We start from the raw sequence: 27,694 nt of genomic DNA, 5'->3' as shown, positions 1-27,694 counted from the left end.
AATTAAAGGCAGCAAATGCTTGCCGAATCTTCAAATCTGTACATTGCTTTTAAAATGTACATGTTGCTCATCTGCCCCAATAGACAGAGCAAATAGTATTATCCTGAATGATTCACAGGAGCACCAACCTCCTAGGAAAAGACCTGCTACCTACTTAGGCACTTCTCACTGGAATGTTATTCAGTCAGTTTGTTTCTCAAAAACATTCAGTATTCTTCCAATAACTGGGAATTAGAGGCAATTAGTCAAAAGTCGGCTACGTCATGATATTCAAGGATGGGGCTTGCAATACATTAACGCTGCCTGTCATAACTACAGGCTTCTATTGGAACAGGGATACTTCTTCAGAAAAAAACCACCATTGCACAAATGTATCAAAAATGCAGAAGAACCCATAGGATTTGTCCCTGAAATCAAAAACTGTCAGGACCCGAATAATTAGTTGCATAACAAGTTCCATCAATCAAATGCACTCGGCGACCAGCCTTTTTACATTTAGTTAGTGTATGGTCAAGCTTGAAAGGCAATGGTGGGTAGGGCACAGCTATAGCCATGGGGTGAGCTAACTGTGGTTATTAAAAAGGATGGAAGTACTTACAGGGCCAATGAAACCAGCCAGCTGGGAAAGCATCAGGCACAATACGGAAATACACAGCCTGGTTCGACAGAACATCCAGACTGCCCGCCGGAGAGATGCTTCTTCGGCCCCACGCTCCTTCAACTCTTCCTGCCACCATCGATCTAACCTGAAGAAGTCAGAAGAGAAAGATGAGAACTGGATCCCTAAACATAAGATTTTTTCCAGACAAAACGGTAAGAAAACAGCATGTATGAAGTGCTCAGACATATAGTCCCAACGTGGCCCAACGTGTCTTTAGAAAAGTATGCATTACAGCATCCAACCTGTATGGATCAGCAACTCATCCATGTCCAGCACAAGGGATGTGGATTCAAACCCTGTCCAGATAAAGAATTACTGGAATTGTTCACAGGCATTTCCAACTATGGATATATTTCTTCATAGACGAAGCTCTAGATGTTTGTTAGTGAAGTTAGAAGGCTCCTCAGACTAATGCTGGCCTTTACACAGTTTAAGGCAATCCTCACATTAACTTAACAGGGTCCCTTGGTATCACTGAGCTGTTCATTGTTTGGCATTAGGACATGCACAAGACATGCACTTGGACAGTAATGAGGATGAAACTATAGGAAAGTGGATTATTATTTGGTGTGGTTGCGACACCTCACCATGTAATATTGCCCCAAATTCTATCAAGTGCAGTTAGGATTTTTTAATAAAAACCCTTAGCTTAGTCAAGGGTAGGTGTGGCACCACAAAGTCAAGGGTAAAGCATTTAGAAATATCAAAACAGTTAATAGTAGGAAACACAATACGATAAACATCTGGTACCAATTTAAACAGAAATGTTTAAAATCTTAAAATAGTCAAAAAAATTGCAAAAATGTATCGAAGGAATTTTCAAAGGTACATAAATTCTTTTTGCAAAGATGCAATAAAAACGTTTTAATTGGTTTAAAATGTAGTAGTATACTGGCAAGAAATGCTCCTTCACTTTACTTATACAGGTCACAATGGGTTCAGGAAGACGGTTACCCATCACTTCCAGCAATCTTGGGGCCCTCAGTGTCTTTTTCTCGTTTAACGCAGTCCAACCAAGAAGTGGTCCGGATTCTGGGAATGCAGGATGCTCAGATGCTGAAGACACAGAAGAAATACAGTCATTTTTGCAGAGACCATCCTTGTATCCACAAATTTCAGCGGTCGCCTCAGGACTTTGTCTTCCATGATGCTCTAAGGGGGTCCTAAGCAAGTTGTCGCCACTGGTCAACTTGTCTCCCAGTTACAGCAGATCCAGAGATTGCTTACAGGTAAGCAATTCTCATTTTTCTGGGGACCAAGGTTAACTTAGACTACAGGTCCCACAAGCCTGGGGACTCCGAGAAGGTCACAACACATTACTGTGCAGTTGGGCTCTCAGGAAATGCAGGGTTCCTTAGCTTTTGGTAACCAGAAGCCTAACAGAACGTAAGCCGACTAGCCCCTGAAGTTGCTTCTTCCGTCTTGGCACAGTGGAATTACTTTCCAGGAGCGGGTAGCGCAGATGCAGTCATCTTTGTGGGACCCTTCGGTGCAGCAGGTCCAGTCCAGTCTTTGGTGCAGCCTCTGTTGGGTCAATGGAGCAGCAGGACAGTCCTGTCTTCTTTCCAGGCTAGTAGTAATCTAAGGACGGAGGGGGCTGGGGTGCCACTTTTATGCCATGTTCTCATTTCTGGGAGGGGAGGACTCACTAGATAACAGGGAAATAGTACCCACGAGGCAACCGTTCCTACTTTACAACACTAGGGGTTTGGCTACTAAACAATCCGAGGATAACCCTACCTACCTGAATAGAAGATGGTGCAAGCCTTCTTTCCCTATGAGGAGCCCTGAACAAACCTCCTGGAAAACCTGTTCTCCAACGTGTTTTCCCCTCCGGACGAGATGCCAGCCTGTCTGCGTACAAAAAAACAAAAAAGAGCAGGCAGGCAAGGTGAGATCGCCATTTGCTTCAATGAGGCATAGCCTCTTTAAAGATGGGCCATCTGTGGCCAGCGCCCAGTAGTCATCCTTCTGGAGAAGGTCACATCTCCTAGGGACTTTGGCGTAAGTCAATGAGCTAATAAGGTATTAACCACTGTACACATTCCTTGGGGTAAGAGCACATGTTCTGGGGCCCGGACAGCAGACTGCTGTGCACTACAGAGTTGAAAAACCAACATCTGTCAAAAACTTGGTGGGGTAATCATAAAAAGAGGTCCTTTCTTACACATACATAAAAAAAAAAAATTAAGTGACGCGTTACTTAAAGAAAATAAAATTTTAAAAAAAGGATAATTTTTACCACAGTTTGGTACTTAATCAACAATTAAGTATCCAGAAAAAGTCACTTGAATGAATGAAGGTGAAATTGGAAAAATATGGTGGGCTACAAATTGAGAGGACATTATTAAAATGTAACCATAAGAATTCCCTCTCTTCCACCTCCCAAACTGAGGACTCATCCTATCTAAACAATAACTAGGTTGTAATAGGCTAATGGTTTTATCCTACTGGAACACTCGCAAATCATTTCTCAAAAGAGTTTTGGCTCCATGAAACAATTTAAAAACTCAAAGTAGGCACTCCATTCATGAGAAGTGAACACTAGTGTCTTCTCCTGTTGAATATCTTCGAGAGTCAATTTGGAAGGTAGCAGGGAGGATGAAAAGTACATTCTTCAAGGGGGCATGGCTAGCAGCCGGAAAGATGGCTTCGTAGTCAAGGAGCTCCGAAGACGGCGTAGTCCTTAACTACTATCCGACTAGCCATACGTTATAATACAGTACTCTGGGGACCTGCATCAAGGTACGGGACCGGGCGCCGCCGATCGGTGTGCAGCTGGGACAAATCCGACCTCCGGGACAGACGAGAATCGCGTGGGCCTGGCTGTGGTCTATCACTGGGACTGAAGCCGGGGCCTAAATTAGTCAGTGGGCCGGAGAGCGATGCAAGGAGGCTGCGAAGCAGAGCAGGTGAAGACCCAACGGCGGGAGCTGCAATTTCACCCAGCACCACACGCATCGGCTGCGACACCACTGGGGACCCAAAGCAGAATTGTGGTGCTCGTGACGGGCGGCGGAGAGCAGCAGTGGCGCGGTGAGGCCCGCAGAGCGTACGGCAGACGGGGGCTCGAGTGGAAGCAGGCAGTGTGAATGATCGGCCTGGAGACAGTGGGGGCACACATTCTTTGAGTGCTACGGAGCTTTGAGGGCCCGGGGTGATACAGCGGCAGTTACCCTGCATAATCACTCACTTACTGCCAATATTACCCCCCCCCCCCTCCGACCTCCGCAAGAAGCGTGCGCTGGCACGGAACAGGCAGTTACCCTGCAAAATCAATCCCTTGCTGCCAGTGTTGCCCCTATCCGACCTCTGCAAGAAACTAGCGCTGGAACAGAACAGGGCAAGGAGCACACGCTTGACCCTAACGGCCCCTGTGCGTAATAAAGAAGCAAGAGGAGGGGACAACGCGGACTATAGGGCGGTAATGGCGCACTAGCCCTTTACAACTTCGATCGGCCCATTAAGGCCTGAGAGAGACCCCAAACTGAATATCTGGCAGGGCGTACTACCAGAGGGATATCGCACCGTGCAAAGCATAGCTCCCCACTGGTAAAGGCACCATGTCAGGCAGGGGCCCGCGGAACCAGACAACTCAGGCAAAACTGGACAAATACGCGTATGATAAAAGGATTCCCACCACTCCAAGAAGGGCGCGCCTCATCGGGCAAAGGGTCAGATGGAGATGGGGCGAAAAAGGTGACGCTAGAGGACATTATGGTGGCCCTCAAGTGTACAGACCACAGTGGGGACTATTTATACGGACGTCAGCTTACTACGCGCCGATTTCCACAAAATGGCGGACCGGATCAAGGAGGTGGAGATCGTCACAAAATCCTTGGTGACGGACACAAATGAGTTGTAGACGGCCATGTCACGACTTGAAGCCGAAAACAAACAACTGGCGGAGAAGCTGGACGACCAGGAAGGGTGCTCCCGCCGGAATAATGTACGCATTCTTGGTGTTCCGGAGAGTGAAGGGGCACAAGCAATGGATCTATATGTTGAGGAACTGGTGAAAACGAGACTGCAACCGAAGGGCCTCTCAATTTTTTTCTCGGTGGAACGAGCCCACAGGGTCCCGGGCGGAAGGCCTAAGCCAGGTGCTCCCCCTAGACCGGTCCTCGCCAGACTATTACATTTTCGAGATAGGGATGCCATCCTACAAACGGCGAGAATCGCCCCGCCAATTTGAATGCATAATTCGACAATTGCCTTCTTCCCGGACTACACAGTGGCAGTCTCCAGACGTCGGCGTAGTTTCATGGAAGTGAAAAAAGCTCTGCGGGCGCACGAAATTCCCTACTCTATGATATTCCCGGCAAGGCTCAGGGTGGTGGCGGAGGACAAGACATGGTTCTTCGAAACACCGGAGGTGGCCTATGACTGGCTCGAAGGATGGCAGAGAGTGGAAAAACAGCGTCGTGGGCATAAAAACCAGCAGTGCTGCGAGGAAGAGAAAGACACCAGCAGCCAAAGTTCACGCCAACTGGATCCGGAACACTCGCTACGATCAGTGGCAGATGAGGGCGTCCAAAAATTACTGTATCTGGGACAATGATCCCTTGCACTGTGCCGAGGTCAGGCCGCCCCTGGATACCGGGCCGAGACAGGCCCCGGAGCGGAAGGAGGACTGATGCTTTCCTTAAATTCTTTACCCCTATCAAGCAAGTACCATGGTTGGGTTTGGGAATAAGCGCTCTGCTGAGTTGGGGTGGCGGGCGGTTCCAAGTCCGTTAAGCAGGGAGGCAGGGAGGGGGGGGGGGGGGGGGGAAGGGGGGGGAGGGGAGGGTACCAGGTGGTGGGAAAAGTTTGGAATGTTTTAGTTTTGTTCAAATTTCCAGTGCAGATGGCAGTACGGCAGAGAATAGAGCAGGAAGCAGACCCTTGATAGCATATATCAGGAAGCCACCCCAGATAAATGTACACCGAACACATGGCAGGGGGTTCACAACCTAGTAGTGCCCAGACAGCAGCGCAGGACGCCCACGAGACGTCTCTAAAACTAGTTACATGGAATGTCCGTGGCCTGTGTAGGTCGCTGTATACGGGCATTGAAAGGTAGTATGGCCTTTTGGGCGATCCTTCCTCTGTTATTGATGGGCCGGATCTCCCTATTGAAAATGGTAGCCCTGCCGAGGCTCTTATACTATTTCCGCACGCTGCCTGTGTGGATACCTTGTTCCCTTTTCAAAGCGTTGAAATCACAGATCTCTTCATATCTTTGGGGCACAGGGAGATGCAGAGTTGCCCAAAATACGCTCCTTAGACCGAAGGATGAGGGGGGACTTGCAGTCCCGAATTTCGAACTCTATTATCTACCAGCACAATTGCAGCTCTTTACGCAAGAAGTGGCAAGAGTGTTCAGAGGCCCATAGCAGGAAAGAGAAGGAGGTATACAGCGACACGTCCTGGCCTATATAACGTTACAGCAGAAACTTAACTTACGAGACCTAACTATGAAGGAACGAACGCTCCGCCTTTGTTGGAACAGATCTCAACGCCTGGCGGGAGTGCGCCACCCATACGCGCCGGAAATTCCGATTGGAATGGTGACGGCGCTGCCGCACGGCGGAGACTGGTCGCAACTGCAGATTTGGGAGGAGGCAGGACTGCAAGTTATAGGAGACTTGTACAAAGATGGGGCGCTACTGCCATACCAGACGCTCCAAGAAAGATTTGACCTACCAATAGGAGATTTCTTATTGCATGCCGCGATCACTAGGGCTATACAGGCACACTGGCAGGGGGGATTGATGGAGCCCATGACGAATATGGTCTGCCAGTATACCATGATGGCAGCGGGCACCTACAAAGCGGTCACATGTCTTTACAGCAGAATGCTCCGAGAAAACCTGCCGCCTTTGACTAGGTTAAAAAACAAATTGGAAGTAGACATAGGTAAAGAGATTCCGGAGACAACCTGGGCGCAGATAATGCGACTGGCTCGCAAGAGTACTAGGAACATGCGTTTCCAACTAGTATACTTTTTTATATTGCATAGGGCGTATTTAACGCCAGGGAAGATCCGTAAATATTTTGGAATGCATGAAGCAGCTTGTCCGAGATGTACTACGGAGGCAGTAGAATTGGACCACATGCTATGGACTTGTCCAATGTTGGACGATTATTGGAAGAGGATAGGAGACGTGTTAAACGAGGTGACGGGGAGACAACTGCAGTTTGACATGGCTATTGGAGTACTACACTGGTTCCCTCACACCCCCATGCACAAGAACACCAGCAAATTCATAGACATGGGTCTTACATTAGCCAAACGTGAAATTACTCGACATTGGAAAGCAAGAGCTGGTCCCTCATATAGACGCTGGATGAGCGAATTCCTGAAATGTGCTACCTGCGAAAGCTCCCTTAGATATCAGATGGCGCATAGGCGACAGGATGATAGAGCACTAGCTGCAGCGACGGCATGGGAGGTGTTAGTACAGGCCCTAAGGGATCTATAGGCACAAGACGAGGAAGTAGAACAGGATATCGAAAGGGAGTCCCCGAATAACCTAACACTCCTGGTATGTAGAATTAGAAAAGCAACCTGAGAGAACATGTAGAAGTGGTGGGACAACGGGAAGGGGAGGGGGCTAGGAGACCACATCAAGAACACTAAGGGCTGCAACCAGCGCATCAGCGCCCTTAAGATACACTATAGATTTACCCTCCCCGGAATTATATACTTCATTACTGGAATAGTGAGGAACTCCTGAAGAACAACAGGGGAGCAGGGACACCTGACACCGAGACGGGGAATTCTCACTAGGCATAAACAACTGATAAGAGTTCCGTAAGATTGCGGAGAGAATGGGTATTCCGAGCTATACTAAGGAATATTTAATACAGCATGATTGCTCCTTCAATTAACAATATGATGTTGGTTGTTGGGGGGGGGGAGGGGGGGAGGGTTTTATGTTGAAAGGGTTGTTCATGAAAAGAAAAGCAGGCATGAGGTTATCCTGCTAGCTGGCCACGATGGACTATTGCTATACGCCCTTTAATTTCACCTGAAACGCGCCGCCCGACCTCCGGGATGTGGGCTAATGGGCTGTGTAAAGAGATACCGGAAGATTGGCATGTTGTGTCCGCTAGAATTGGAACTGTATTCTGTGACAACACGAGACTTTGTCTAATGACTGCAATAAAAACATTTTAAAAAAATAAATAATGGAATGTCCGTGGCCTGGGCGATAAGATTAAAAGGGGATTAGTACTACAGGTACTGAAGCGCCAAGGCCCCACATTAGCATTACTGCAAGAAACACACCTTACAGAAACGGCATGCAAAGCGTTGGATAGATGGGGATACAGAATGGCAGTACATTCAGAGTTTTCATCGGGATCTAGGGGGGACAGGGATACTAGTAAAAAAGAACTCTCCCTTCATAGTGCTCCAAGCCAAAACAGATGACCAGGGGCGATTTGTAGCACTACAAGGTCAATGGGAAGGCAGACTCCTTAATGTAGTGTCAGTATACATCCCACCGGCGCTACACGCGGTGGCACTCCCGGCGCTCAGTGAATTTCTCCTAGCCCTGCCGGAAGGTGACCTTATTATGGGAGGGGACTTCAACGCTATAATAGATGCCACCATGGATAAATACCCTCCCAGACCTCTATCGACTGGTACGTCTTGCCTCCAGGGTTTCACGGAGGCGCTGGGCCTAATCGATGTCTGGAGGCATGCACAGCCCACGACACAGCAATATACGTACCACTCAACAGTGCATAATAGTCTGTCCAGAGTAGACTACTTTCTGATGATAAACACGACCCTACACAATGTTACGAAGGTAGATATGAGACCCAGGGGTATCTCTGATCACTCTCCAGTAATGCTGACATTCTCCAATAGACAGAAGTCGCGCCGGAGAATATACCCTATCTATCCAGGTTACCTACACATTCCTAAAATAAGAAAGGAGCTGCGTACGGCCACAAAACACTTCTTTAATGAAAATGTAGCATCGGTCAGCTCGCCCTCAATGGTATGGGAAGCTTATAAGACGGTTCTCAGAGGACAAGCGATAACTTATCACGGGATATAAGCGGGAGAATCAGAAAGAACTCTCAGAGCTGGAAATAGCACTGCAGGCAGCCACTACAGAACACTCGGCAGACCCCACACCAGACACAGCCCACACTTTGCACCTCACAGAACAACAATACAAAGCGCATCTACAGGAAAAGACGGAAGCTAACATACTGGCGACCAAGCACAAAATCTAAGATGTGGGAGACAAGGCGGGGGGCTGCTGGCGTGGCTGGATAAGCGTGAGTCAGGTGCTAAAGGCATACAGCATATTAGAAAGACAGACGGACATTTCACGACAGACCCTGAAGACATAGTAGATACACTGGCTTATCAATTCAGGGAAGTCTACACGCCGACGTTAGAGATAACAGAGGGTGAAGTGAGGGAATTTCTACGAAATATAGAGATGCCAACTCTCACGCAGGAGGCAGCCCAAGACTTGGAGGCACAATTTACGACCGAGGAATTGCATTTGGCAATTAGGGTGCTGCAGTCAGGCAAGGCGATGGGACCCAACGGGATCCCGATTGAGTGTTACAAACAAATGTCGACACCATTGGCCCACCTCTACAGGCAATTTATAACGAAAGCTCAGAGAAGGGTGAACTGCCGCTAGACCAACGAATAGCGGCGATAGTTGCAATCCCAAAACCGGGTAAGCCCCCGTCTGAATGTACCTCCTATCGCCCTATATCACTATTGAACGCGGAGGCCAAGATCTTAGCTAAACTCTTAGCTAATAGATTAATGACACACCTGCCTCAGCTAATACACCCAGACCAATCGGGCTTCATGCCGAACAGGAACATGGCACTCAACCTCCGATGCTTACACGGAGCACAAGCGAAGGCATCATCACTAGTGGAACCGCCAGTGGTACTGTCCTTAGACGCGAAGATGGCCTTCGATATGGTAGACTGGAGGTATCTTTTTGTCGCTCTTCCGCGTCTGGGGTTTGGCCCTAAATTCTGTGCGTGGGTGCGACACCTTTATACAAAACCTGTGGCTCATGTCATAGCTAACGGCCATATGTCGGGCGAGATGCCATTGGTGAGGGGGACGCGTCTGGGTTGCCCCCTTCGCCACTCCTATTCGCACTCGTCCTGGAGCCCCTGGCAACACTGATCAGAGGGACCCCATTGCTAAAAGGTATTCAGTGGAGAGAGGGATGGGAAGATCGCCTCTCCCTTTATGCTGACGACATGTTGGTGTATCTTACAGACCCTGACCATTCGATACCGAAGCTACTCAATATATGCGATAGCTTCGGCAAAATGTCCGGGCACATGATAAATTGGTCCAAGTCGGTTCTATATGTCCTGCAGGGACCTACGCCACGCCTTCTTCCCTATTGCTTGCTAGTAACAACCAATGACTCCTTTAAGTACCTTGGCATACATATAACAAAAGATCCGATTGAGTTTTTCTCCAGAAACCTGGCACCCCCCCTGGAGAGATTGCGTAGAGACGTGCTACATTGGGCAGCCCTACCGCCTCACGCTACTGGGCAAAGTGGCATTATACAAGATGGCCCTGCCCCGGTTCCTTTATGCTCTGGAAAATACACTGTTCCCCGTCCCGCCCCGATACTTTAAACAAGTAGCGGGACAGGTGTCCACACTTCTTTGGGCCAACCCCAGCAAGAATAGCACAAACAAAACTATACAGAGGCTGGTATGTCGGCGGAATAGCACTCCCTGACCTACAGTTGTATTATTGGGCTGCGCACCTTAAGGTCATCAACCAGTGGATCCACGCACCTCATGACGATCCAGCGTACTGGGCAGATAGAGCCCCACTGGGCACAAATAATATGCTGGCGGTCCTGTATAATAAAGGGCAGGTAATGACAATTGAGGTCCCTACAAAACACACGGCCATGCTATGGCATACAGCACAAACACGGTTGGGATGGACAGGGCTCATCACTAAACTTACTCCACTGTGGGAAACAAAAAAACTGGGACAGTTGAGAAAAAGTAGAGGCTGTGACTTGTGGGACAGTATCGACATCTCTACAGTAGGCGACCTATGGGAGCGGGGGGACCGTTATACCATTTACACAACTACAACTCCAATACGATTTGGGCCCTACCGAGAATTACAGATACTTGCAAATAAGACACGCATTGATAGCGGCGATACCGCAAGATACCGAGGTCCCAGATGCAGCCCCGCTGGAGGACCGTTTGCTTACTGACTACTTGCAAAAAAGGGCCACGTCCTTTACATACAGAAAGCTACTAAATAATCTGCCAGACCTGATGATCACATTACGAGGTAGATGGGTAACAGAGGTGGGAGACATTGATGACTCGGAATGGCAGGAAGCGCTGGCATCACCTAGAGAGATGGGGATCTCTGCGAGGTTCCGGTTGGTACAACTCAAGATCCTGCACAGGGTATACTACACCAGGACTACATTACACAAAATGCACAACGCGCAACACCCATACTGCCTTAGAGGATGCGGGGAAGAGGGTTCTTTTATACATACACTCTGGGACTGTGCAGCTATAACAGACTATTGGCGCAAGGTGCTGCGTACTATTTCACAAGCGATAGGGGTGTGACTTCTTCCTGCACAGAGTAAATGTCTGCTCAACATATGGGAGCCAAACGACCTTACACGGCACGGGCAAACATGGGTCACCTTGGGGCTCATGGTTGCAAAACGGAATATTGCGCAGAGGTGGGGGGCAGTGGAGGTGCCGACCTTGGCAGCCTGGAGCAGAGACATGGACCTGATCATGGTCACAGAACGAACAGTATATGCTAATCGGAAGAGCCCCCGTAAATGGTCCAAAATATGGGCGGCCTGCTGAAAGGGTCACTGCGGAAGTGTGGTTGGCTATTACCTACATAACAATACTGTATCTGAATGTATATAACCGGATTACGCTAAATGCTTCTCTGTATATTGTCATAACTGCTGATGGAATGGATGAAAATAATAAAAACAGTAAAAAAAAAAGTACATTCTTCAAACGAAGATCTGCCAATTGGGGACAATGCTGTCTAGTCTGTAACTAGGCTTAAGATAGTAGAGCAGAGTGATGTGCCTTTAGAAGAAGGCTCCGACCTCATCAGAAGCCACAATACTCCTCCATAGACTCAATTTCTGGCAAAAAGATCAGACTACAAAATGTAAGTGTGCTTTTCTCCTTCTTGAATCCACATGTTTCTAAAGAACTATTGGTAGCTGAATTGACACCAAAGCCTTTTGTGAGGGGAGCAATCTGATCTGGCAACACCAACCCACTGACTTGATTCTGGAGTCTCCTCGCAATTCTTCCAAGTAACCAACTTTTTTCTTTTGCTTAAGCTTTGGGCAGTGGGTTGTGGAGCATTTATGTTGTCGCTTTATGGTTTGGGGTGTGAGTGGGGTAAACTGAAATTTTTCTATTCATGTTTATGGATATATTTACTTTCTTATCCTATGTATTTTTTGGCCAGTGTGGCCAAGCTTTTCTGCATAAATCCAATAACATTTATTATAAATAAAAAAATGTTTTTAACTTTAGACTGTGTGGAGAACCAGTATGATTTCTGCCTATGTCCTTGCAGCTGTGCACACTAGACCTTACAAGTAAATCAATGTTCTCTTCCTCTCACACTCCTACGTTGTAGTAGGTATCTAGAGGCAAGGTGAAAAATATAAGTGACGGGGAAAGACAACACTGAACAAAACAGGCATGTGATGGAGATAGCAAAGGGGCTACTCGAAGAAAAGTTTTAAACATGAATGGTAATTCCTAAGACTAAAATGAGAATGTCAGCCATCAAGGAGTTACATGTCGCATACACCTTCAAGTGATTATCTCTGGAGCCGAGCCTAAAAAAAAAACTATGTATCATCCACACTCAGTTAGCACAACCCCTACCTCCAACACGGACTTTAAATGGGGGCACAGGACAGGAGATCACAGCCAAAGAAGCTTTTATAATAAAGACGATGGGAGCCAAGAGATGTCAACAAATTAAACAGTACCTATTCTGTGTGAGGGAAGCTCAAACAAAACAGATGCCATAGTTACACTAGACGGGGTACCATATGGGTTGGTTTTCAGTGCCTTAATGAAACAAAATTAGATGCTTGTTTCATGGATGAAACAAAACTCAAAAATAAGACTGGGGTTTCCATGGATTGTTAAACCATGGCATTTAACAAATGTCTAATAAAATCCTTGAACCGCTGCTCAACATGACTGGGAAGAAGATTAATAACCAAAAGACTGCAGTTTAAAACCCATATAGGTAACTATTCAGGCCCTTCTTACCGATCTAACGCCATTAAACTTTCCTATAGGTCCCATTTTAGATTGTGCCCATACATCATTGATGATTTGCTGGCCCCAATGACTTAATTTGTCATTTTATTTGTATAAATGTGCAGAACCACCCCGACGCCGAGACTAGACTGATAGGTGAATCCTCTAACTGAACAATTATAGTGCAGATGCCCATTTCATAACCAGTCTGATTTATTCAACACTGAAACGGAGATTGAAATGGTCCAGCATGGGCTAAAGAGCTGGCAACAATAACAGAAGGGCTCGTGGTACATCACCTGGGTCCATCAATGGATTTCAATAATGTTACCCGGATACTTTTAAATATTTACCTTGAACCTTCTGTTTTCACCACTAGAAATGTATGCGTTAAATTACAAAGATGGGTAGGTAACACTTAATTTAGATTTGTGTGTTTATCAACCATATTTCCTTTACGCCTTAGATTTAGTGTCTGGGGATTGTACAAAGGTGGTGGGCTTCAAGCAATTTTAAATAAAATGCTTAAAAATAGGTTCTATTATGATGTAAAAGAAAGTGAGGTCTGTGTGAAATCCAAATATCTCCACTAATGGCTTTTCATTAATTTTTTATTTTTTGCTTCAGGTGAAGTGGGTGGCATGTCTCGCTTGCTGTCGCCGGCAGTAACCTCGAAGGATAAAAGCCAAGACTCCAAACGTCAGGGCACTTAATGCCTACGGTCATACCATCCCATAACCACCTCATCTCGTCTGACCTCAGAACTTAAGCAGGGTCATGCCTGGTTAGTACCTGGATGAGAGACGGCCTGGGAATACCAGGTGCTATAGGCTTTTCATCTTTTTTTGCTTTAGGCAATGTCTTACTTGCTTTGGCCAGCACTAAAGTCAAATGAAAAAAAGGTAAAACTCCAAATTTCAGTGCACTTAATGCAGCCGGGAGAAATAGTGTGCCTGACCTTTTTCTGGGGACCACAGGGCAGATACTAGGTCCCAACCGTGGTGGCTTGAATAGTTTGTCACAAATGCTTGCATCAAATCTGCCTTGGCCAAGGAAACTATGCCAATTGCAAGCCTTTCAGCACTTGACTCAGGCTAGCGAGGATATGAAGTCCAGGGCTTCAAACCTCAACAGCCAATCAACAGACATAATATATGACCACCACAATACATATAGAGTTACAATTGCAGGGTTGTAATTAATCTCAGTTACCATCTTCATCAAAGTGCTGCACACTCTTCAGGTATTCGCTCTCCCTGCTATGGGAGAGGTCTATAGTCCATAGTACACTGTAGGCAAACGTAGTAATTGGGCACAGGAGCAGATTCCTTCAAATACCCCACTGTTCAAATGTGCAACTCAGTTCAATGTTTATACACCTAGCGTTCACTGGAAAAAAAAAATCTTACATCCATGCAGCAGATTGTTTTGTGCACTATATTCTCTCATTCCACCACAAGCTAAATCATGCTTTCACCTGCTGGTTGGTTTTGCAGTTCTAGCAGTGCAGCAAATGTGGTTTGCAAACCTTACCTCATAATGTCTGCTTCAGTTCCGATACGGGCAGCGGAAGTGACCTCCCTTTGGAACAGAGATCACAGGATGTCGTTGTCAAGGCAGGCCTGTGCAGCAGCACTCCTCCATGGCAGCGGCGGCCTGCCCCAGCAGGTATGGACAAGTGCTCAAGTAAAGCAATTGCAACCTCCAGACGGTTGCTACTTTCTGCTTCGGCAGAGATAGGACTACTCTTTCCAACATGGGCAGCGGCAGGACCATTCTCTCTGGCTCATGGTTGATTATCGAACGTCATGGTGAGGTCTGTGCGGTTCACATAGGAACTATTTAGAGAGTCTGCGAGACCTGAACGAATTAGCTTGCTGTGGAAGTCGGCTTTTCTGGATACTTATCATGCCAAGAATGTGCTGGGCTTCTCCTTCTGGATAGTCTCTCCTCCTGCAGGCTCGTGCATACTCCGTCCCTCTCTCAGCAGGCAGGGAGGTTCTAGGCATTGTAGACAGACTCCAGCAGAGTGTGTAAATTTCAGGCATTTCCCCCCTCACCTAGAGTGTGGCTGTGAGGCAGGCACCAGTCCTGGTAACACTGCAGCTCTTTTTCTCTAGTTAGCAATCACTTTCTTTGTCAATTAAGGATTTGGACCTGGAACAAAAGCAGGTGGCTTGCACCCAGTTTTATACACATTTCCTAGACAATGGATGTGAATCCAGTCCTAGGGTTTCAGAACTAGTTTGGGGAGATACTCTTTCGAATGTCTTTCTTTGGCTGTTCCTCAGACACAGCTCACACAGCAGGAGCATCTAAAGTTCAGCGAGTTATACGAGAGGGGTCAGCAGACTGTAGCCTCTGAAACAGTTACATGTATGGTGTGATCACGCTAAAGATTCACAAAACGCGGTGCGCTGCTACCACTGTTTTTTGTGATGCACCCAGGGAATGGACCGACGTTCAGTGCTGATTATGAGCGCAGGCTTGGCACCCTTTTCCAGGTCACAGAACAGGGTATGGACCTTACATTACCATGGATAGGCACACGCAGTCGTGCATAAGCATATGCCCATTTACCATGCAGGCCTAGTGCCTAGCATAAAAAAAAAATGCTTCGGACACTAATGAAACCAGAGTCTCAAATTTCATTGGAAATTAAGAATGACTTTGCATTGCTGATAGCCAATAAAACTGATCAGCTGGGGATCATATCCACACTTGAGGATCCCAGAGGAGACAGACTAACATTGTGATGTCCTAGTGTCTTCTTGTTTGGCATGAAAAGGCAGGATGGGGTGAGTCCCGCGTTGTTTTTTAGATTTGCGTTTAGCGTTTGATTTGACTTACCAGTGAACTTCCACTATAAGGTGGACTTCTCATGAGAACAGTCCCATGTGTGAGACTACACCGGTGGCCTGGAGTGGGCCTTGCGGGATGGTCTTGACTTCTTGTTTGGCAACGCACTAATTTGCCTTCGGGTCACAGATCGCTTTAGGGTACATGAGGTGCTCTTGTTGCACAACTTGGATCCATGCCGAACCCAGACAAGGAAACATACCTTTTGAGGGTACACAACTCATTTGTTTTCTATAATCATTTCCTGTCGTTTTAGGAGGGAACATTATTCTCTAGCACACTGGTTTTTAAAATCTGAGAAATCGTGGTAGGGTGAAAAAATTGGGACCGGCTCACCAGATCTGCATCAGAAGGCATGGAAAGAAAGGAACTAACATCAGAGCACCTGGGCAGCTCTATTCCGTCACTTCTGGGGGGTACAAACCCAGCACAGATCACCAAAATGTCAAATAGCGGTGCACAGGAGCATTGCTAAGAACAATTCCAGATCCAACTTCGGGAGCATTCTAAGGTGAGGAATCGAGAGTTACAATTATCTTCAGATGTTGGAATAGACATTCTCGATTGTTTAAGGTAATATTAAGCTGGAACTCTTTAACGCCATTTTGTTAGACTGTTGTTTTCAGTTTTGTTGAAAGAAAAAAACTTGTTAAAACAACATGTGAGCTAGTCCAGGAAGAATACGTTGGTTAGCGTGTCTTTTACTCATTCATTTGGCATCTTCAAAATGAAGATTTGAATAGCATTATGAAATATTAACACAATTGCGAAATTAAGAGTTTATCGGGTGAAATCTCCAGCGTCTTCCTTTACGGCTTCCAACCAAAATACAGCTGCACTCCTGGTTCTTGAATTTATCAGACAGGCCATTTCAGAGAGTTCAGTGTTCGTATTTAGTAATATTAAGCTATACTTCTCAATACAAATGTAATACTTTTAGCCACTGAATGGATTGGCAGTATGTTCAGAAGGACACACTCATTTTATCTTCCACCGACAGTCTTTTCCTTGACTTTATAAACGTTTTTGACCTCTGAGTACAGGAATTGTTAGCCCACTTTATGGGCTTGAAGTAATAAAGCTGTTGAATGTTAACCAAGATGGTAGGAATAAAAAAAGAAAAGAAGTTTCATTGTTCACCACAAATTTGGCTACATTACCTCCGCTCACAAAATTATATGGCATGTAACCCATTTTCAAAGGTCCTCCACAATGTACTAAAGCAAACTGTCAAAATGTAGCTTGTGGAGCTGATCATAGCTTTCTCTAATGTGGATCCCTGCATTTTTCTTAGGTTTCTTACTAACCGAAATGCATTCGGTTTTCTTCGGGTATATGTTATAGACTGAAAGATTTTCCGTCGCTTTCACAGTATTGCTTACATAAGATAATGTCAACCTTACCATTACAGCTTTTATAATGCACATTTTCACCTCTCTTTAAAGCAATTTCTAGCACTAATTTTGAAGGGTTCCACAACACGTTTAAATTACTCAGATCTACTGGCCTCTTGTAAAAATATTTAACTTCCCTTTAACAGCTTTCTTTAGGCACAGTCCAAATGTTTACATTGCCATTACCAGCCCTGAAACAGCCCTTCTGCTCTCTCAAGGGCTTTTCTTGCATCAGGGTTGGTTGCTTTTGATGGAGGAGGTTTCTCTTCAGACGTCAACCAAATTCAACAATAATTTTGTGGTGTTAACGTCCAACCATGAGAAGCCTGCGTTTCTCTATAATAAACACTGTGGGAAGTACATTGTTTATTCTTGTCAATTTCATTTTAGCTATTAGTATGCAGGTCCCATGCTTTCTGGAGCATTTTGTGATCTTTGGATGAGCTACTGTTGTTGCATCTGGGCTTGTTGCATTCTGATGTTTTAAGAGTAACACTGCTCTGCCACACGATTCCAAGAGATGCTTAGTCCATGTGAGTGATTTCTCCTTCAGACTCCTTTGATTGAGAATGGGTAGAAGCTTGCCAAAGTAAATCAGTTTTAAATAAGCTAAATCCAATCCATTTTCAAATAACTCAAGAGGCCCTTAATAAATGTAATTGACTATTTCTTAAATGTAAGGGTCGATACATATTGCACTTCCATTGTTGCGTTCATGAAAACAAGTTTTACCTTTAGTCACTTTTTTTGTATCGTCATCCAGTTTCTCCTACGTGGAGGAGGGGTGAGGGGTAATTTAGACTACGTGAGAAACAGAGTGGATAGTTCCCTCCCCAGCAGGTCAGTGTGGAGGACCAGCTGAGAACCGTATTTAGACTCTAGCTACAATAGCACTGAGAAGAACCGGGGGGCTTCTGATGATATGTGATATGAAGGAGTCACAGTGGTAAACTAGAATAGAACCGGTAGCAAGTAGTGGTTGTATTAGTCCCAAAACAGGCTAAGAGGCATTACATAGTATTGGTGCGTGTGCCAATCTCAACGTAGACCCGTCATTTTACTCGGGGAAGGCAATTATAGAACTAAAATAATAAAGACGTTTTAGAAACTGCCTGGGCAGATGGGTTTCCAATACAGTCCATAGTTCTTTTCATGTGTCTACCTGCCATGTTTATATTGTGAGGGATTGACACAGAGGAAAAAGACTGATCATATTTACTTTCTCTACATCCGCTCCCATGGGAACGAGATGGATAATGATGAGCCAAGCACTTCCATGGACCAATAAACTTTGGATACATAGAAAGAAGCTACAATTACTTTCTCTTCACCGCCTATTTTAGGCCAAGGGAGGCAGTTTAAATCTCTTTAGTTTCCTTGATGCTTATATCCATTGAAGTGCTAAATTGCAGCACCCCTGCATTTCCCTGGAAACACTCTACTACACCCTACACCACCGCAGAGGTCATTATGAATGCCCTGGATTAATCTTCATTATATCCCTGACCCCAGACTTTGCCACCAGAAATCCAGGGACCTCCAGGAATGGCTGAGAGATGATAGGGATTCCAAATTCTTAGAGAATAACATAATATAATTTCTAGGTCTATGCAATTTCTCGCACTTTATTCACTAGTGTTTAATGCTCACATTTAAGTGTAATTTCAATATAAAATATAAAGCAATGGATTTAGGCCCAGATCTTTGTACTAGGGTGAATATTTGACACTGTTCAACATTCTGTCCATCAATTGTTCTTTTTGCAATTGTCACCCTGAGTGGGACGGGTATGCCCAGACGTGGGTCCTGTGAGGTGAAACTCCGAAACCGGTCCTAGGATGCTGGTGTCAGGTCCAGGGAGAACCTGGCCTGGCAGTTCAGGCTGGACTATTCCCATTAGGCGCAGGGTCATGACTGATTTGCATATGGCTGGGTTCACACTGGAATAGCATGTGGAGCAAAGATCCGATAGATTTAGGCCCAGATCTCTGTACTGGGGTGAAGGTTTGACATTGTTCTGCATTCTGTCCATCAATTGTTCTGTTTGCTTTTCAATATAAAACACCATAACTTGTTTTCCCAATGGGGCCAGTAATTTCGGGATATCACATACAAGACCTTGTGAAAGCAACTGACAGATGGAGTAAAACGTTTGTTTTTCCAGTGGCAAAAGCAAAACGAATTGGGCAGTTCTAAAAAGGCAGTAATGATGGTGGCTGCAGACAATTCCTGCATTGACCTGTAATTGTTCTTTGCAAGTTTCTCAGTTAAGGTTCTACTGTGCCTGCATATTTTTAAAAATACGACTTTTTGTTATGAAAAGGAGCAATCCCTTTTCGATTGATCTTCTCACCATCTTCTGGTGACAAAAAGGGAGTACTTCATGATGGATTTGAACAGTGAAAGTCTCATAAACCAAAGAAGCTCTTCCATTCAGTAGACCAATGTTTTCGCGTTTACCCTTGTTATGGGAACTCATGCAAAGTAGGCTGAGTTTTCTAATATAAAAGCAGTCAAAACATGGGATTTGTTTTAGGTGACTGTAACGGGGTCGGGTTGGGTTGCCGAGACGAATGGTGGATTCCTGATTGTACCCCTTCTACTTCACAGACTACAACTACGAGGGGGGACTGGGACGCGGAACCAAACGATGAGTCGTCCACAGTTCCCTTTAAGTGGGCGTATGATGACTTCCAGGAGGACCCGCCTACCTCTGACGTCGACGATCCTGGATGGGTGAAAACGGGGGAAGCCCTGTACGCGGCGTGTGACGTCATCGGCGAACCGCGGGACGGAGGACGCGAGGAGAACCGAACGGAGGAAGAAGACGAAGGAGAGAACGGAAGGCGAAAAGAAGAAGGAGAGCCAGGAGGCCAACGACCCTGTGTTCCGCCGTGCCACGCTCCCGAGGGAGGAGTGTGGCTCAGCCAGGTACGGCGGCGTTGGGCGGCTTGGGTGGGGAGAAAGAGTGCCCCGTGTGAATAGTGTAAAAAGCCCCTGTGTGTACCTACCCTCGGTGTTTCCCGTTCCCTTCCTAAATCCCTTTTCCATACCTAAACCGCACCTACCCCGCAACCCCTCACTCGTTCCCCCCCCGTTATAGCACCGAGTCACTAGCGTGTTTGTACTATACACTGGTGCCCCTCACAACCACGGGATCCCTTGGGTGCAGAAGCTTGTCAGACAAAAAGACTAACGGCGTCCCTCTGTCCATTTCCTTTCTTACATGTGGATATAACGGGGAGAGCAACGCCAGAGACTGGGTCTTTTCCTGAAGTGACGCCAAGCTGCTTACCAAGAAGAAATCACTCTTCCGGCATCCATCTCTGAATATTGGGACTTTTCCTTATCAGCTGCCCTGCGTGCCCCGAAGACCATCACCACGGATAAAATAGAGTTTGCGAGGGAGAGACTAACGTTCCGCACAAGACGTACCTTAAAAATAAAACCGAGTTTAAAAAGATATACGGGTCAAGTGTCTGTTGAGCCAGAGTTTGCCTCCACCGAAAGCGTTCCAACTCCCCCTGCCCCGCCTACAGTGACGTTGCTCTACTAGAATTCTGTGAAAACAATCTGTTTAAATAAATCGAGCTCTTTGGAAACTGCCGCAGCACAGAGAAGTGACACTATATGTTCACTCACAAGGAGATACAGAAAGCCTATTCAGGAAGTAAAAAAATATTCTCACTGGTCAGTGATATACCCATTTTGGTACTATTACAGCTGTTCCTTTAACGCATATGATAGCCGGCAGTTTTCAGCTAGGAAGAGAACACTATTGGATGTACCCCTCAAATAATAAGACTGAGGACCAAGCAGGCAACAGGATCCCTTTGAAAACCAACATTCATTTAGAACTATGCACATTAAAATGCCTGGTGTTGTCATGTCTGATCCATTCCAACCAACATCAAAACAACGTTTAGTTTCTGTTTGCATGGTGCATGTATGTTCTTCTGTGCCCCTTGAACAACTATTTATACTAGGCCTTGTAAAAATTCTCGCCTAAGCCTTGTAGAATTGCATGCCAATGAAGGAACACAAAGACACCATTTTCAGTTTTATAGTGGATAAATGCTTTACTAAGTCTAAAGACTAAAGAATAGACATTAAACAAATATTTTTGTATACCTTCTGCTGTTGACGTTGGACGTTTCGTGATCAGACAAAGGCCACACATTCTCCTGAAAGAGCTCGCCCTTCTTGTAGGCAAGGTGGGCAAGCGGAGTCAGCCAGGAGAAGGTCGTGAAAGAAAAAAGTCCAGCATTGTCCACAGGATGTGCATGTCTGCAAAATAAAGGAAGGATTTTAAAGCTTCTGAAGTATTTTTAAAATAGAAAATGAAAAGCATTCAGATGTTTGTAGACATCCACAATAAATAATTTACCATGCACTGGTGTATGAGACTTGAATAAGTAACATAAGTAACTTAAGTGATAAAAGCAATGGTATACAGAAGTGGCAATGACTTCGGTACCAGAGTGTTTACGTAGATTCAGCACCTTTACACTATGCAATTATATCACAAGTTCACATCAAGTGGACAAAAGTTGGGACATGCAATTTCGATAGGTAACAAAAAGGCAAGAGAATAAACATCTGGCTGACACAAGCATAGCACAAATATTGCCCACAAATCAGGAAAGATAATAGTACATGCATAAAACACAAGAGATGACCACTGGTCTGAGAAGCAGGCATCAAGTTAAATTAAACGACAGAGTGTAGTGCAAATATAGAGCCCAAATTAGATAGCAGTTTGAGTCAGAAGACTAGCACTACATCTAATGCAAGGCAGAAGGGAAATGCTCATCATCTTAGATGAAAGCCAACAGGCACAGATTCTCCTTATAGTATGTCCAGATCCAACTACGCATGGGCAATGTTTGGGCACACATCCTCTGTATGGCATTGTGAAGCAGTGTCGCACAACCCCAGTAGGTTTCAGGACAATCCTGCCAGCTCACTGGAGGTTCTCCCTTTAACCTTCTGTTTTTGTCCACATCTTATCTGCACTTTGTCAGGGGTGACCCAAAGTGAAATGCTTTTGAGAGAGCGGCTACTGCCCTATTACACATGTACTAAGGGAAACAATAGGAAATGAGGTCTGAGAATATATATACTCCAATGTTACCATGAAAATACAATGAAATCTGCCAGATCAACCAAAACCAGCCAAAACCTCTAGGGAGGGAGTTCTTGAAGTTGGGTGCAGGAAAAAGGTAATGAGTAACATTTCCAAGAGAAATAGTCCTAAAATTGCTCATTTGGGAGTCCTCTTTTTTTATTCTTCTTCGAAATCTGGGTAGCTGTATCAGTGTCCAAGTATCCCTATCATACATTCATCATCAGTATGTGTCCGGCATCTACTCTGCCTTGCAGGTCAGTGGTTTTTGTCAGTTTAGAGGTCCCTTCTGTTCACTGCTGTGTCTGCAGGGTCAGCGTTCTGCTATTCTTAATGTTGAAAGGCAACAAACAATTTCAATAACTCATGTCAAGCATACAAAATACTTTCTTGTATCCAGAATATATAGATAATGCTTACAATTTAGACCAAATAGCCCCCTAAGTTACAAGAAGGGAGACAACTCTTTAGTCCCATACTCGTAAAGGAAAAATCGTTGCATTTCCTCCTACGAATTGTACAGGAAAGCATGCCACACTAGAAGGCTGAGTGTCACTTTGCGAGATGAAAGAACTTCTTTTTTAATATTTCCTTACTAAACCCTAATCTCCAACTGGTTTTTATCGGTTTGGCAGATCTCACTGTGTTTTTACGGACCTCTCTGCTTATACTATGTGGAAATAACAGTGGTAGCTGCAGGAGTTCTAGTTCAGAGCAAGGCGTTGTAAACTATATCCCTGATGGAGAATGACTTCCAGCTCTGCCCTGTATAAGGGCTAGTCAGACTGTGTGTGGATTTACTGTGTTATGCTCTGTGTGGAAAGTGCAGGAGTCCACTGACTATGTGTGCATTCTGTGCTATATGGTGGACTCAAATCTGCAGGGCTGGGGTTTTTTTTGGGTGGACATGCCAGCCTGGGAGTACACATCTGTCGCTGTAGGAAGCTGGCTTGCACACAGAGGCTGCAAGCAGCGTCGAGGAGTTCACGAGGGGTGAAACCAAAGTGAACTCGGTCTCTTGAGGGCTTGGGGACTACGCTGACCCTGTTGGCCTACTTCAACTCAGGCTGGGGAGGCTCGGGTGCAGTAGTTCTGGGCGGCATTGTGTTTGGTAGGTCTGAAGTCCTCATGGTTTTTTTTGGGGTGCCTGCAGGAAAGCAGGTCTGCTGCTCCACGAAAGTCCCTGTGTCTTACTGAAGGCAGGCAGTCCTCCCAGAATTTGGGGGCGCACCAGTTTGCAGGATGAGGCAACTTTGGTGCAATTCAGAAATGAACAGCAGACCGGCCGGCAGGGCTGGTGACAAAACAGTTGCTCTTCTTCAGTCTTTGCTTTTGTAGTTATTCAGTGTCCTTCGTAGTTCAGCAGGATCTTCTTTTCTGGAGCCAGGGCCTCCCTTAAATACTGAATTTAGAGGTGTTAGGGGAGTGTAGGGTGGCAGTCTTACAGGGCTACTTACCCCTGGAGTCACAACGCCCCCCTATAGGACCACTTCCTGTGGTAAGGTGGCATAGCCCTGTCCCAGAGATCCTAAGTTTGCAATCACCAAGATAGCTAAGTTTGAAAAGTCATCTCCATTTCAGGTAGCCCACCTTAGGGGTGGCTCTAGCCTGGGGATGGGCAGGCCTATCTGACTAGCTAATTATCCCACCTGTCCAGGTGCCAAAAGGCTCTGGACAGAGGAGGTCAGTTTACTCTCCTGTGAGGGAAGCCATATTTGCTTACCAAAGGCAGTGGGATATTTGAAGCTCCTATGGAGGAGGAGGAGCCGAGACGGGGAGGACGTGGACCGTCTCGGCTCCCGGCCAGCGCGCTGCTCCGGCCTGGAGCCCGGCGTCCCTGGGAGGTCCCCTGCGACATACTCGCCTCACAACTGTGGCGGAGGGTGTGGGCACCTGCAGGGCTACCCAGATCGCTGCTGGTGCCGGTGGAGTGCAGAACGCTGAGTGCTCCCGATCCCCGCCGAGGATCCAACATGGCAGCCGCCCGTTGCCAGCTCGGGCGGTAGAGCAGCGGGGAGGAGGAGCGGAGACCGGGAACGAGTCGGTCGGGCGCTGTGCACCCGAACCGTGTGTGGGACGCCTGCCGCGTCCCCCGCTGCCACCTCGCTGCTGGTGTCTGTGGAGCGGCGCTGGCTGGCGGCTATCGGTCCCTGCCGGAGACCCAACATGGCGGACGCCCGCTGTTGGCCCGGGCTGAAGAGCGGCTGAAGGAACGGCAGAGAGGTGAGCAGAGACCGGGGGCGAGTCGCACAGGCGCTGATCATCTGAGCGGTATGTAGGGCCCCCACTGCGGCCCCCGCTACCACCCGCTGTCGCCCGCCGAGACTCTTGCCCCCCCTTCCCCCTTGCCGACCACGCTGCTTAGCCGGTGCCTGACTTTAAGATGGCGCCCTGGGGGACACGCTTTCTCTGACCGGCAGACACAGGCTCCGGGCACACGAACACGAACGCGGAGGATAGTGCCCGGGTGGACTCTGGAGGACTTCTCTCGCGGACTAGACCCTCACTCCGTTCCCTGCATCCTATCCACCCTTCATCTATGCTGGGAATGCTGTTGTTTGCTCGGACAGTTTGCGCTGGACTCTAGCCCTTCCCTCCGGACCCTCGCATCCCACCCACCCCTCCTCTATGCTGGTACTAGTGTAATGTTTGCATTGGTCCTTTGTACTCTCTACCACCCCTATATATTACCCTTAGAGTGCTTCCAGTCACATCCCTCCTGTTAGGATAGAAGACAACTCTAACGACTAGTATCCTATGTGATTATTAGATTGTATCCATGTGTATCCCCTCCCTCTCTTTATAACTATAGCCTTAACGACTAATCGACTGTGAAACTGCTGGAATATAGCCATGTGTTCCCCTCCCCCGTGTGAAGTGATAACCCTACTCACTAGAGCAAAAGAAATGTGTTCCTGAAATGTGTAACGTAACTGACTCTATGTAAAGTGCCTTGTAAAGGGGCAGCTGACATTCCAGGAGCCTAGTCCCGACAGCTCGACGACTTCGGAGGGTTGGAAGTGGTCCCCCGCTACACGGCGGAGGAGGGCTCTGGACATCGAATGCTGTCCTTGTAAAGCGCGCTGATAACCTAATCGGTTCAAGATCCTGAAATGTGCAACGTAACTGATTCTATGTAAACTGCTGTGATAACATGTAACTGTTGCTATGTAAAGCGCTCTGATAACCTAATCGGTTCAAGTTCGCGCTATAGAAAACTCTAAAAATAAATAAATAAATAAATATGCAGGGGAATGCTAATCTGCAGGTCGACCTCTTGAAAGCAAAGACCCTTGGGGGTCAGAAACTGGTCAGTGGTGGCAGGCTGGCAAAAAACAGTCAGTCAGCACAGCAGTAGCTGGCAGGTTTTCTCTAGAAGCAGGTTTAACCCTTTTCTCAGTTGGAGCAGGTGGGTGGCAGCACAGCTCACAGCTTGTGAATTATGATCTTGGGAAGTATGTACCCCTGGAACTGGAGGACTTTCCAGACATCCAAAAGATGCCCATTCCTGGCTGGCCATGTTTTTTGCTACTCGAGGCAGAAAAGAACTGACCTCACCATGTAGTACTTTGTTCAACATTTCAACTCTGCTCCGAGGAGATCTTGTTCACCAGCATCAGAAGGAATGTGAGAAGAGGAAAGAGGAACCTCAGGCTCAGTACAAAAGGAGAAGGACAACGACAGCTAAGTCTGTAAAAGCTGATGAAACTGTATTTATGCTGCTTGCAAGAGGAGCTGGCTCACACTTGCCAATAGTATAGTATATACAGAGTGGAAACCCAGCTGACAGGAAGGACCTGCCTGGGGCCATCTTAACTATATTTCCCAGGCCCTTCAAGGTCATGCCACCCCAGCTGCCAAGGAACCCAAAGACCTCCCGGACAAGGAACTGCTCTATCGCCTTCCGACGAACCAGGGACAGCCTGCTCTGTCCTGACACGCTCTGTAACTGAGATGCCTTTACCCATCTCATGTGCCACTCATGCAGCTCAGGAGAAATCTGGACTACAACATCCAGGCCTGTGGTCTGATCTAACAAGCCTGAGGAGGAACCCCCGACTACAGAACTACTGGTTTCACCTACTTGAGGACTCTTTCTCCAAAGAGATAACGGGTTAAAGCTGCAGCTCCACTGTTCTAATCACTGGTAAACAGGCTCTCTGTTGTCCAATGTGGGTATCCCTGCCTGATCCATGGGTGTCCACAGCACTGCAAAATCATGACCACAAGCAGTGGTTTTCAAAATAAGGTACACACCCTCTGTCACCACTGAAAGGGACATTTAGTGCATACTGGTCACCTAGCCAGTTGCTGTCCCCAAAATTAGAGTCCAAGGAGCTCTGGGCTAGAGCTGTTCACCAAGCATCGGTGTCCGTCACCAGATCAACATTACATCACCCTAAGTATCCTCTGGAAGCTCCTACAGGAAAGAAACCTAGTTCAAGAGCAGGATCTTTGTTTAGCTAGTGGATTTTGGACATCAAGGTGTGTTTCCATTACTCAAGTTTCTTAGACAAAACAATTATCCCCGATTTCTGCTGCTGACTCAGGTGGCCATATGTATCCATTATATAATCTGATACTTTATAGATTTGTGTCTGGCACCTGAGCTCCACTGGCTAGTTGGAGACAGAAATATGTACAAACTAAAGTGAGTTCCTCTTAAGCTTCCTCCATTGGTTAACAATGGCCATAGGGTTCACTGAACTGAACTTGTATCGAATTGGAGCCATCAATATTTTGGGGACTGGTTCTTTGGCCAACAAGATAGACATTTAGGATTTTCTAAGTAGGTCAGTGTGACCATTTACTCCTGCTACTAAGGTGTCTACCTTTCTTCTGTAGTAATTACCAACAGGACATTCCATGTATTAACTATTATCTGTTTCACAGCATTCGGAGAGTCTAAATTGCTGTTGTTCATGGCATATCAATGACCACGCAACTTCATTTTACTAGGGGTAGTTTAGTTCTAAATAGGAATACGCGATTATTTCACCTGGAGTGTCACAATATTGGGCACTTTTCTATGTGTGCTATAATCTGATAACAAGAGACAACCAGTATAAGCACCAAAGTTTGACTAAATTTCAATCCACTGAGTTCCTATTTGCTCAAAGGTTTCATTTTAGAGAAAGCATCCAGTATTTTTATCTCAGTCCCTTGGCAGTGATCGAGACATTACACTACGTTTTGCTCAGATTTTTATCATATACTTTTGTATTTTGCATTACTGAATATAACAATAATAATAATGTACTGCATTTGGACTCCAGGCAATTCCTTCTCTGTGCATGGGTGGAGTATTTTCATTCATACACTCAACCAGGAATGCCTTGA

General features: G+C 46.4%; 1 protein-coding gene across 6 annotated transcripts in view; it reads right to left on the bottom strand.

Moving 5' to 3' along the window:
* ABCC5 (ATP binding cassette subfamily C member 5) overlaps nt 1-27,694 on the bottom strand; it is a 213,514-nt gene that overhangs the window by 118,881 nt on the left and 66,939 nt on the right. For all 6 annotated transcript variants that reach the window (XM_086944467.1, XM_086944468.1, XM_086944480.1 and 3 more), the window contains exons 4-5: nt 21,361-21,516; nt 599-746 (exon numbers count right to left, since the gene is read on the bottom strand). In XM_086944467.1, coding sequence (XP_086800593.1) covers nt 599-746; nt 21,361-21,516 — 304 coding nt within the window. The remainder of the gene's footprint in view (nt 1-598; nt 747-21,360; nt 21,517-27,694) is intronic.

Source organism: Lissotriton vulgaris, chromosome 11 (genome assembly GCF_964263255.1).
Source record: "Lissotriton vulgaris chromosome 11, aLisVul1.2, whole genome shotgun sequence".
Lineage (NCBI taxonomy): Eukaryota > Metazoa > Chordata > Amphibia > Caudata > Salamandridae > Lissotriton > Lissotriton vulgaris.
The sequence above is the reverse complement of the archived record's forward strand: the minus strand, read 5'-3'. Positions and strand labels throughout refer to the sequence as shown.